Raw genomic sequence first — 12,738 nt, forward strand, 5'->3', positions numbered from 1 at the left:
CACCTGATTATAAGTGGCCATCAGTTGCATATGATCTAGAAGTGACAAATGGTGGTGGCTGTACACTAACAATTTTGATTGTTCTACACCAGAGGCAATCCACCTGGTCCCTACTGCCCAGTAGCAGGCGTTCGAGCTGTGTCATGTTGGGCGATAGGCGATAAGAGTTGTAAAAACATTTTCATCATGTTTTCATAAAATTTTGACATAAATAATTTTGTAAGTAACTATTATTGTACGCTTCAACTTGCTGTAGCTCTGCTTCACAAATTTTATAAAGTAAAGATATTTCCCTACTTTATAAGTGATCATTATTGTGGAAATTAGGAAGTTTTACTTGTAACAAAGACACAAAATTGGCTGGTAGGTAAAAGAGATTGACTACCCCTGTTCTACACTGATGGAGGGAGCATCCAAACTAGAGTACATCGACTGGTTAACATATTGGTGTGATGTGCCAGTACTGGAAAGGAAATTCACTGTAATGTTTTGCCAAGTTGCATGCAACAAGATTTTACTCTTAAATGGCACCAAAACCTGATAACTGTGTGAAATGTTATTTATTTGCATAGAGTGAAGCCATTGCCTTGTGCCCACCATGCTACGGCATTGTTCCGCATTGGAGGAAATGTTACATAAACACTTGCCCTCATAATGTGGACATTCCTGTATGGGATGCAAGGAAAACTTGTCTGGATAATTGGGAGACAAAATGTATCACCATGAATGACATTTAGTACTAGACCAATTTTGGAGATAGCAACCAGATAGCTGTTACTGACTGGGACTTGCTTAACACTTTAGGATCTTTGATGGAAACTTGCCGTACTGTATTGCTACAGCTCTTGATCACATGTAAAGTGACAAACTCTGTCTAAAAATTTTGTTGCAACCTGTTCGATATTACATCTCTAAGCATGATTCGCAACACTCAAAGCAGGAAGGGGTCAGATTACTTTAAAGCTTGTGTCCAGATCTTCTTATCTGTGGCTAAGCAAATCACCTACTTCTATGAATGATTTGCCACACTTACATGTAAATTTACGTTTTCCACCCAATCCTTGCAATTCTGCAGTACAAAGTGCATAATGTGTTGTTGATGTAAGAATTCCATTCTTACCATTATTACATGCATTTTGTTGGAAAAATCCTCAGACAATAAAGAGAATATTTCACACAATGGTAAAACTGATGGCTCAGACAACAAGGCTTACTTTTGAACCAAGGATTATAACTGAGAGGATTCACAGACAACAAAAAGGCCCATTATAATCTGGACATTTAATCTCACTTACAGTAACCTCCACCCACTCAGCAATCAAAAAGTTTCTCTTGTCACTTTTCTAAATCAAATTAATCTACTCCCATAGGCTCTTCTATTTCATTTTCCAAACCATTAGAAATTATATATGCAATAGTTTTCCATTTATGTGAAATAAGAGTCATGTCCCTGTTATCACTTGCTTGGAAATTTAGTGCAATGCAGTTTTGATCCACTCTCCAGTCTGCTTGAGCCTCTTTAAATGGCTGAAATGTGGATTGGCTGGCAGCACCTGTGACTGCTGTTGTGTTGAATTGGTTAAGTGATAGAACAATTCCTGTGCTGTTGATACTGCTGCTGGTCATGCTGCAGTTTTAGCTGCTGCTGTTACTGTTGTTCCTGTAGGCAAAGCTCAAAAAATCTGGCATCCATGGTAGCACATCGTGAAGCAAAATTGCAACCTCCTCATCACTAGTGGAGTATCTTTCACTTCAAGCCACAACATTTGTTGACATTTCTGTAGCAACATTAGAAATGACCAGTTAGTCCATGAACTAAGCAAAAACAGTTCTTGATAAAGTATTCATCTGAGCCACTGTAGAAATTGTTTAGAGATTGTTCTAGGGTAGAAGAGTAAAGTCTAAGTCATGCATTAGTTAGCCAGATTTTGCAGTCAAAGCTTCCATATAGACAAGCGATGATGGACAGCACAAGTTCATGATTCATCACAATAAAACCACAGTAAACAGTCAGCACTGCAGAGACCACTTGTAGAAGTGAGTTAGGTAACTTACATTTGGCTTGCTACAGAAGTGCATTTGATATCAACCATGTTATTGCAACTGGTGCCCTCACTGTATTGGCGCAATGTTATGTATATTGATATCGCTGTATAATCCATCTGAGTATCTGGCAGGGTTACTACGATCTTTATCATAAATTAGGTGATTTTCTCAGTTGATTGGTGTGATAAAATCATATTAATTATTATTATTACTGCTTTTGATGTTTTCAAACCAGTTTTTGATACCTGAAAGTAAATGTACTCAGCTTATCTTATAATAGCAGTGTGTTCATGATTCAATTTTTTGTATCACACTCAGTGCACTTCTGACCTCTCCAGTAATAAACATTTATACATTCCAGATACAGGGTGAGTCAGAAGGAAAGGTACGTGCTTTGAGGCATGATAATATTAGTGATTCGGAATAAAAAACTTCATATAAACATACACCCTATTCTAAATGGTTTCTGAGATAGAACACATTTAATATCACTTTTGTACATTTTTTTAAATAACTTGAAAACCACACTCTCCAGTGAAAATGTGTTGAAGTACAAAATTAAACTAAAATAAATTTCCTAGAAAAAATGGCCTATTCAATTTTTTTTCTAGAACTGATGGTTTGTGCAAAGAGAGCGTGAGAATATTGAAAAACTTACTTGACGCGGATGCTCTATAGTTTGTGTAGTTTTTGTAGGACAATTTGAGGTAGAATATTAAGGCAGCAAGTAGAGATGAACAGTTTGATATGGGACACTTGTGGTCTATCAAGTAGGGAAACTACCTCAAATTGGCCTACAAAAACTATATAAGCTACAGCGCATGCACGTCGAGCGAGTTTTTCAACATCCAGATCAGCAAATCCCACTACTTTTAAAGGCCATGTCTTAGTTAGGTCTTCTCATGTCCTTTATTTTTACATTTACGATATCCATTACATATTCTATCCAAATGTCATATACCCCATCTATCACTTCATGCATCTGCATATTTCATGTTAATAATAATTTGCCTTCCTACAATACAGCCTCCTATGAGTCTTGCATCAAATTCTTTCCATAAATAGTGAATACTTCAGAATGCAAGGATCAACTGTTTCCTCACTTCCACTTTTAAAACTGATGATATCTCCAACCTTCAGACATAATTTTGAGTTTTGCTCCAAGAGTATGTTGTGAATTGGTCACCTGTCTACTCCAGTTTGCTTTACTTTTTCTGGAGTGTCATCCAATAGACTTGATCGAAAACATTTTACCACAGCATTAAAGACAAACATCTTGACATGATGTATGATTATATGAGAGTATCCTGCACTTGAACTTCCTTTCAATCAAATCAAGATGGAACTTCAACAGATTTATTAAGTCTCAAAACCACATGCATTGTTTTTAATAAGAATAATAGAATGTCTCAAACATCAGTAGTTGCTCAGCTCTTCTAGGAATAAATGTGGCACAATGCTGCGGGTGAGTCACTGCGCCCCAAGTGGTGAAAATGCACCTTTTATAAATCAGTCTATCTCCACAACCTGTTCTATTTTATTTACCAAGCCTTTAGAAATTATGTATGCAACAGTTTTCCCTTTGTGTGAAATAAGACTGATATTCGTGTAATTACTGCATTATTTTGCCATTGCTTTTTTTTTTTTTTTTTTTTTTTTTTCTAATAAATCGTTCAGCCATATAGATTGTGATAAATGTATTTCTACCCGAGTTTTAAAGTTATTTTGCTCATCAGTGATTAACTGACCTTATTCATTTCTTATGCCACTGCACTTATTTCTTTCAAATTTCTCATCTGGTTGTTTGGCTTCTTGGTATATCATGTCATACCTTTCTTGTTTCTGAAGTTCTGGTATTTCTCTGCATACCTTGTTTATGTGTTTTGTCCTGGTTTTGTCCATTTCTCTTCTTAATTCATTATTTAGCCAACATTCTTTAAGATCCCATTTTTTTTTGTCCTATCTCCTTTCTTCAACTTTATCAAGCATTGCTTGTAACTTTGGGTCCTATTTATCTTCTGCATCTTATTGTTGAGCATATGAGAGAGGAGCCTCCTAATTTTCTCTAAAAGATTTTCCCAGTATCTTTTGTACTGTGTATCTCTTTAGATTTAATTTTACATTATTTGTTAAACTTCATTCTTATTTCTTAGTTACTCCAAATTCCATTTTTTTTAACCCCAGTGTGTTGATTGATTCCAATATTGTGTATTCCTCTGTCATTATGAGATTGTGGTTTAATTTATCTGTTGCTGGTGGTGTTTTCCCCATCAGATTTGCTGTTCCTGAACCTCTGATCAGTACTGTCTGTAATCATATTGAAAGTGATTACATTGCCAGGACTTTTCCATGATTACAGTTTTATTTTGCATGTATTGAACGAAGCATTCACCAGTACCAAAACAATTTGATTATAGAAGCTAACATGTGTCTTCTCTCATTCATTTCTTGTCCCTAATCCAAAAAATTGCACAATTTAATTTACCATTTGATCTCCTATAACACAATTATTATTGACTAGATCTTTCACTTTCCAAAACACCAAATCTCTTAGATTTTCATAAGTGATCTCCAGTTCATGGCCAGATTCACGGGCCTTGGCATGTACACTTCAATTACCAAGAGATTTACTGATTTTGTGCTTAATGTCGTGAACAATAATTGGTTCGAGAAATATTTTCTACAATGTAATTTTTCAACATGACAATGCTGGATCACGATGACATGTAGTTATGTATCTGTTAACTATTTACCATTTAAGTGTTATAAAATTGCTTAGTCACTATTAAAGTAATATGGGAAATGAAACAGAATAAGGAATTATTCCTAATGTTGCATTCATTGATAGTCTGCCAGTGTGCATTAGATACAGAATGTGACCAAGTTATGAATTAACAGTTGAGGCAGTGGTGAATCTGAACCTGAGAACTATATAGCAGAAATGGAACACTTTCATTTCCACTACAAAGAAAAAACATCAGCTTTATCAAATATTTATCATACGTAAATATCAGATGTGAAGTGCACTGACCTGTACCATAAAAATCAATAAATGTATCGAAAAAGGGATTATCGTGCATGACAGTGAAACTGGGTAATAGATTACTGTGATGAGAATACAGTTTTTGCAGTTCTTGTGAAAAACTGCAATATTTCCGGAATTAATCGTAATACATCACAATGATGCTAGTTTCCTAGAGATACCACTTGCTTTGAAATTGAATCTCATGATAGAGGAAGCATGTAACAAAATTACAGTGTACAGGCCTAGAAAACCAATGAAAGCATACATCTGTAGATAGACAGTGGGGTTAATTCTTGACAACAGTGGCATACAAATAAGATGCAGCACTCTGTGAATAAGGTACAGAGACATATTTATTGTTACCAGAAGTGGCATTCGATATACCTTTTTGTACTGTGAGGCAACTCCAGTGGAAGAGTGTTGATTGTACTTGATGAAAACTTACTGTGGAATGTAAACATCAAGCCACAGTAATGCATGTTTATTAAACCTCCTTCAACAAGGGTGCCAGTGAAATATTTCATTATATGTTTAGCGTAATCAGTATCGCCTCAGGCTGGGGGGCTAGCTTCACAGTCTCAGATGTTATTGAATTTAGCACATGTTAAAATTCAGGAGTAAGTAGGAAACATGTACTTTTTTGTTTTCTCCAAAAAAATTCCTACCCCAAGATACAGGTCTCCAAAGATGACACTGCGAACACTATTTTGGAGATGTGAATTTCGGAAATTTTTTAAAATGCCTTTCAACAGTGCTGGGAAAGAAAGTGCTCTTGAGCCTGTGTTTTCAATTTGGAAATGCTAACAATGAATAAAACACTTTCATTTGTGCACATGGGGGTTTGCTAACTACTGCACGAACTATTGTATCCCGTGTCGCCAGACTACTGAGTGAAGAGGTGTTCAGTAAATTGGATGATTATATTCAGTGGAAGTCATCAGCTGATTGTGGAGCACATCTGTGACTAACACAATGTCATCACCAGAGGAATTGTGAAACGTATCTTGCGCTGATGCAGTTACTTCGTAAGCTTTGGTAAGTTTTAATGTGGCACTCAGGGTGGGATTAGACACCTCTGATATCTGCAGATTAATTTCTCGATCAGGAACAAGACAGATAATAACATCACAGATAAATGAATCAACCCACAATGTGTCACACTGTTTACAGCAAAAATCACACTTGCATGCCAAGCCCTGTAAGTTGGCAGTCCATGCTGTGTAGGATTGCTTATGTTGCTTTACACACTGATTAGACTTTAGCCTACCTGCAACATCGTGAGCTTGGTGACTGTAATAGTCAGTTAGCAAACAACAAACATCAGAAAAAGTCAAACAAATAGGCTCCAAGTGTGAAAGTAATTTTTGCAGAATTTTGACAGTTTACTATTAGAAGACAGCAGCGGCACTCACTGACATTCATGATGAGTTATTTGACTTGCCTTACAGTGAAGAACAAAACAATGTAAATGGACCTCCCAGATCTCATTTGCCATGTCGAAATAAGCGAATGGGAGAGGGGGATGCGAGCAAACTGCAGCTGCTGACTGTTGTTGGTTTTAAAGAACCTATAACAGCTGTGTCTGCCGTTGCTTGTGGAATTCTCATTGTTCTTCTAGCTGTTATTGTGGCTGCATTTATTGTTGTAGCTGTTACTGCTACAACTTGAGAAATTTGAGATCCACATCACACTGGAGTACTTGCATGGTGAGGAAGTTCTCACTGATGCCCTTCTATCTTACGCTGCGCACGTAGAACACAGTTTATGGTAACTAGGTGATATAGAGACTGATGGAATGAAACAGGTGGTTCCAGAGGTAAATGACAGTGGAGATCACAAAGTGAACAAATAACCAAAACAAATCCAGAGCATAGCAGAGTCATCTTAAACATATAAAGCAATCCAGCGAGCAATCCTAACCACAAATGAAAACCAGGCAAGAACAAAACTTTACTGTTCAATGATGTGTAACTAAAGGCTTCAATGACTATGAGACACTGGCTAGCAATAGCCGGCCTGTGGAATTTAATGGTAAACACTTGCACCTGACATGCTCACTGCGGCTGCTGCACCTTGCATGGGCACAAGCCATAATTATCACCTGGAGCCAAAGTATCTCTGACATGTTCTCCTTATCAATACTTGTGCTAGGCAGGAAAAGCAAATCACCATCAGATACTAATCACAAAGGTATGAGTATTTATTTTGTTTGACTAGTTTTGGGCATAGCTCGTCATTGTGGTATCTGTTTGAACAAGCAGAACACTAAAATTACAAAAATGGTGCATTTTTGCAAAATATAATACTCTGTTCTTTCTAAATTCTTGTTGAACGCATCTGGAAACATAGTTAGATTTTTTTGCATTGTCATGAAGTTTCCTCCACTATGAATGTACTTTCCTTGGCACTACATAGTATTATGCAGTGTGCTGTTACCATTTGCAGATACATGTAACATGATTAAAAGTCTCTAATACACTGACTCACAGAACATGCAGACCAGGTATGAATGCAGAATGTGCATCATGTCTGAACATGTTGACATTGAACGCATCACAGGTTAACCTTCACTGATAACCAAGTTTGAAGTTGACAAATATGGGACTTCCTAAAACAAATGTCTAAAGCATAATGTAGAATGCTTTAGAATTTCATCCATTGATGCATGTGATATTCTATTCTCTGTGGTAAGAGGACCACTCTCTCAGATATAGCCATAGTCTTTAATTCAGCAGGCCTTTTTCCATACCATCAACAAATTTTTAAACTTGTGTTGTACACAACAAACATTACCCTGATCTAAGATAGAATGGTTTTCCTGAGCCAGGTAATACAAAACCAACTGATGTAAGAAATAAATTTCATCTTTATTGCTTCTTATCACTGGTTTTATGTATGTACTGTGACATTAGCAAAAACAGAAATTTCTGATGTAAATTTTGATGACATGTGATTTGAGAAGTAGTTGTTATTTAATTTCACATTATAATCGTAGTTATTGTCAAAGGACTGAAATCTTCCTTTTGATTTTTCAGCATCCTCATTGAAGGTGTGAAGTACTATGCAAGTGAGCCAACAATGTTGGGACGTACATTCCTGAGATTAGTAAGTACGATAAAAATAATACTTTTTATTTAGTATTGGATTGGTCTGATTTTCTCTATTATATGTCTGATTAATAAAACATATCAACAGATGATCCCTTGAGATAAATTTTATGATGAATAATATTAATTCATCAGCCAGAAGAGTCTAATTGTGATGTGGAAATAATTCTAAAATTGTTTGTTTCTGGCTTTTGGAATCTGTACTTCAACCAATAAAAATAAAACTCTTACAGGATCACTTTCTTACCTGTGTGTGTCTCAGTCCCTCTGTTAAGATGCCTTTTTCTCAGGAACAAGTAGATGTTTCAAGTTGAAATGTGTGTCAAATGCTAAGATCTAGTGTCCCTTGGTGATGTGAAAGATTTATGCTTCTAGGCCAGTGCAATCAAAAGATGTGACCATTTATGTCACATATTTTGATACTCACAAACTTTCTCATCTAAAACTACAGAGAACTATTTGTACACAGAGTGTGAACCCTACACGTAGTTGTCTGGTTTTTCATTATCACCATTGTAAAGTACCAGATAGGAATCTCAGATGTACGATTCTTGAATCCTGTCACATGATCAAATTGCCTTCCAAACTTCCAGAAGTTTTCATGCTTTGAAATAATTGGAATAACATAATTTAAGAAGGGTAAGTTAGACTAGCCAAGCTATCTGTACACTTAAAACTACTTTATGGTGGTTAGATGGCAGATAAAAAATGCACCAGTTTCATCTTCACTCTTATATTATTCTACCCATTGGTATTGCATGGAGACAAATATTCTATCCACCAGTGTTGCATGGGAAGACAACACCAATCCATATACTTGTAAGGATGAATTTTACTGAATTTATGATCATAATACTTCCAGAAACTTTGTAGTAAGTAATATATTGTATTTTCATTACAGTCCCTTACCTTACCCAATTCCAAAATGGATAAATTTGAGTTATATATTTTTTACTTATGTTGGATTACACAGCCTCAAAATTCTAAGAACAAGCCTTTATCAAAGAATGGAAAGTCCAGGATGGAATAACAACAATATTACTGCTCAACATATAGATAAAATGCTAAGTTACAGACAGGCACAGTGGAAATACTGCTATACTAGAATGTGTCAATTTGGAGGACAAAGCTAAAATTTTGTGAGAGAGGGCCTGAAAATGCGTGTTTTTATGTGTAATATCCTAATTTGTAAGGTTTTTCTTTGTTGATAAGCATTTAGCTTGGTAAATTCACACTTGATTATAATGTATAATGAAATTTCTGACAAAAGTACATAAACTAATATAAACGCCACCAAAATTATCTCAAAAAATGATTTAATGAACTGAAACAATTTTCTTTATAACCTCTCTCTGACTATGACACACTGAAAACAATTTATAAAAAATGTAAAATGCTTCAGCCAACAATTTTCATCAAATCTTATTTCAGTTCATTTTTAGACATCATTCTCCTGCTTGCTTCCTGGCCTCTAATGTGTCCTTCTTGTTTCTCTTGAGTATACACTTTGCCATAAGCCTCTGTTACTTGTTTCACACCCCTCTCTATGGACCGTCCATCACATGGTCATTTTGGAATCTGCATTGGCTCTTAATCAAACTTTCTTATTCCTGATATATTTGGTTTAAAAGTAAGTGACAGTTCATTTACTTTTTCTGACTTGTCTATCAATTCTGAAAGTGAAGTTGTGTTTGGATTTACTGCAGATGTTTTCCTAGGCTGATCAGACAGGTCATGTGGTGTATCATCATCTGCAGTCCTCACTTCAGTGTCTTCTGCACCCCTGATTTCCTTTCTCCTTGGTCTTTTGAGCATAAAAGTATTCAGAGCATCATTTCACCAAATGCAAACCACAATGAATGTTGGATTGTTGGCAAAACAATGTCTGCTATTAATTTCTTCTGGGATTTTAGGAGCTTCAGTTGATAAAGTATGTGGCAGTATCCTTCCACACAAGAGAATTTAGATTTTATTGTAAGCCAGCTGGGTTAGTGAATGCCAACACTGTACTCCACAAGAATTTGTAACACTTCAAGTTGTTGCCTTTAAGGCCATGTTTTGAAGCCTCTGTGTAACAAATCCTATTTACAGCTGTTAACTACTGAGAGTGGCTTACAGCACCATCCTCTAACAATGCCCGATCAGTTGGAAGTGCACATGTCCTAGCCTTAGTCATTCTGTAATCATAAACCTTATCTTTGACAACTGTGTCACTCAGTGGAACCAAAGGGTTAATTCCAAAAGTGAAGTTGCATTTGGATTTACTCCAGGTGTTTTTCTAGGTCAAATAGACAGGTCTCCTGGTCTGTCATCATCTTCATTCATCAATTTGTTTCTTGTTAGACAAAGTTTTCCCTTCCAACTGTTTGATTAAGTGGTGCAAAGGTGGCTCATTAGTATACAAAGAGCACAAATCAACTGGATGAGTTTACAATTCAGCTTTGTCTTGGCCCAATGCAAGAGTCCTCCTTCCCAACCATTGTTATATTCATTGAGTCACCACCAATAGCTTGCAAACTTTTATCAGCACTGTTTTTCTTTAAAAAATCCATGAGATTGTCTTTCTCTGGAGTAAAATGGCAAAGATACATTTCAGCTGGCTCAATGCAAACAGTGTAACGCTCTCCTGTCACAATACTTGGAAATTGATGACCTTAGTTATCTGTTTGTAACAGAACTCTTGTCTGTCTAATCTTGGAGTCCATCACAAAAGATGCATTTAATATTGCATATCCTACATTGAGCATGAAATTATTCATCAAATGATCTCATGACTTTTTCTTGTGCCCTTCTTACTTTATTGTGAACAAACAGAAATCTTCTGTCTCTACTTCAGCAAGTAATCTGGCATCCAAATATGCAGCTATTGTAATGACAGCTGTAGCATGTAGACTGACGCCATCCTAATACTTTGCAATGTAACATTGCTCATAATGTACTATAATGACTTGCACTGGACATAGAAGGTATATCAGAATCATCACATGGTATAAGCAAAGGATCTCCAGAATTTTCATCTTTAACATCAGTTGTCCCTGTGTCTCCTTTGGAGAAAAGAATTTTATTTGGTTGTAATATTAACTATTCCTTCCTTTGCTGCTTATATTCAGAAATTCTTCTTAATTCATCTTTTTGCCTCTTCTGCTTTTTAATTTGTCTTCCATTCAGTTATACCTGGCAACCCAGTTTGATGCAGTTCAACAGATCGGACCTTCTCTCCTTGATCTTTAATAAACACTAGTTTTTGATAGTGATCTTCATATCTTTTGATCAAGAGCAGGAGATGTGCATTTTATATTTGCAGTCAGCACCACCAAATTCTGAACTTAGCTTAACCTCAGACTTGCAACTGAGGATGTCAAAGAGCTTGTCTGACGTTGGTATGAAAGTCTCTTTCACTTCTTGTTTTCCCATGCCAAGTGATATGTTTTTGGTCTTTTCCCAGGTTTCTTCTATCTTCTTCAGTACTGTGACTCTCGAATTTAAAACTGGCACCACAAAACAACTGTTTACTAACTCCTATTTTTGAAGAACTTTTGGATGAATGTCCTTTGCAAGAGTGGCTACTGGATAATTTCTGACGATCTCTCCACTCTGCTCTTTTGGCAGATTGCTTGGTTGGCTGATTTGTGGGAAGTGGCCAATCAGCGAGATCATCGGTCCCATTGGGTAAGGGAAGAATGGGATAGAAAATCTGCAGTGCCCTTTCAAAAGAAACATCCTGTCATTTGCGTGACTCGATTTAGAGAAATCATGGAAAATCTAACTCAGGATGGTCAGGTGCAAGTTTGAACCATCATCCTCCCAATTGCAAGCCCAGTGTGCTTACCACTTCACCACCTCACTTGGTCTCTTAGCAGAAGCTCGTATTTCAGAACACCATACAGAGCTGGGAGTTCAGAATGCAGTATTTCTCAATCAGTTCCATTGAAGTCACTCATGTGAGTGGTAGTCGTCATTCTTGTCTTCCTTTTACTAGCCACAGTTGCCAATTTTCTGATTTTGCAAGTGGTAGAAACTATTTGTTCCAGGAAAAAGTTGCTATTTGTATGATATTAATCAAAAGATGCTTTTATGAATGGTATAAAAAAGTTAACTGATTTTATAGTGTATTCTTAACTATAAAGCAGAAGTACAGACAGAAATAATGATAAGAAGCCACATCTCAGAAGAAGACAGTTTGCTGCAAATTTTATATGAAACATCTGAATATCACAAAATTTAAGTAGCTTTTTACCAAGCAAGAGAATGCAATTGCTATTTTGGTAAGTATAATTGGGAATTGATAACCAAAACACAACTTCATGCCCCTCTTCATTCGAAACAAATTTTTTTTTTGAAATATTTGACACAACCTACTGCTATACATTTTAGCTTTCAGCTGGAAGGCCTTCTTCGGAAGTAAAAAACACACAAACTCAAATCGTATGCACACATGACCATTGTCTCTGGCCACAGCAGTCAGAGACAGTGGCCATGAATGAGTGTGTGTGTGTGTGTGTGTGTGTGTTTGTTTGTTTGTGTGTGTGTGTGTGTGTGTGTGTGTGTGTGTGTGTGTGT

The 12,738-nt window shown here is 36.3% G+C and overlaps 1 protein-coding gene across 2 annotated transcripts in view; it reads left to right on the plus strand.

Moving 5' to 3' along the window:
- Positions 1–12,738, plus strand: part of LOC124774939 (obscurin) — a 694,794-nt gene that overhangs the window by 17,601 nt on the left and 664,455 nt on the right. For both annotated transcript variants that reach the window (XM_047249630.1, XM_047249632.1), the window contains exon 2: positions 8,107–8,176. In XM_047249630.1, coding sequence (XP_047105586.1) covers positions 8,107–8,176 — 70 coding nt within the window. The remainder of the gene's footprint in view (positions 1–8,106; positions 8,177–12,738) is intronic.

Source organism: Schistocerca piceifrons, chromosome 2 (genome assembly GCF_021461385.2).
Source record: "Schistocerca piceifrons isolate TAMUIC-IGC-003096 chromosome 2, iqSchPice1.1, whole genome shotgun sequence".
NCBI lineage: Eukaryota > Metazoa > Arthropoda > Insecta > Orthoptera > Acrididae > Schistocerca > Schistocerca piceifrons.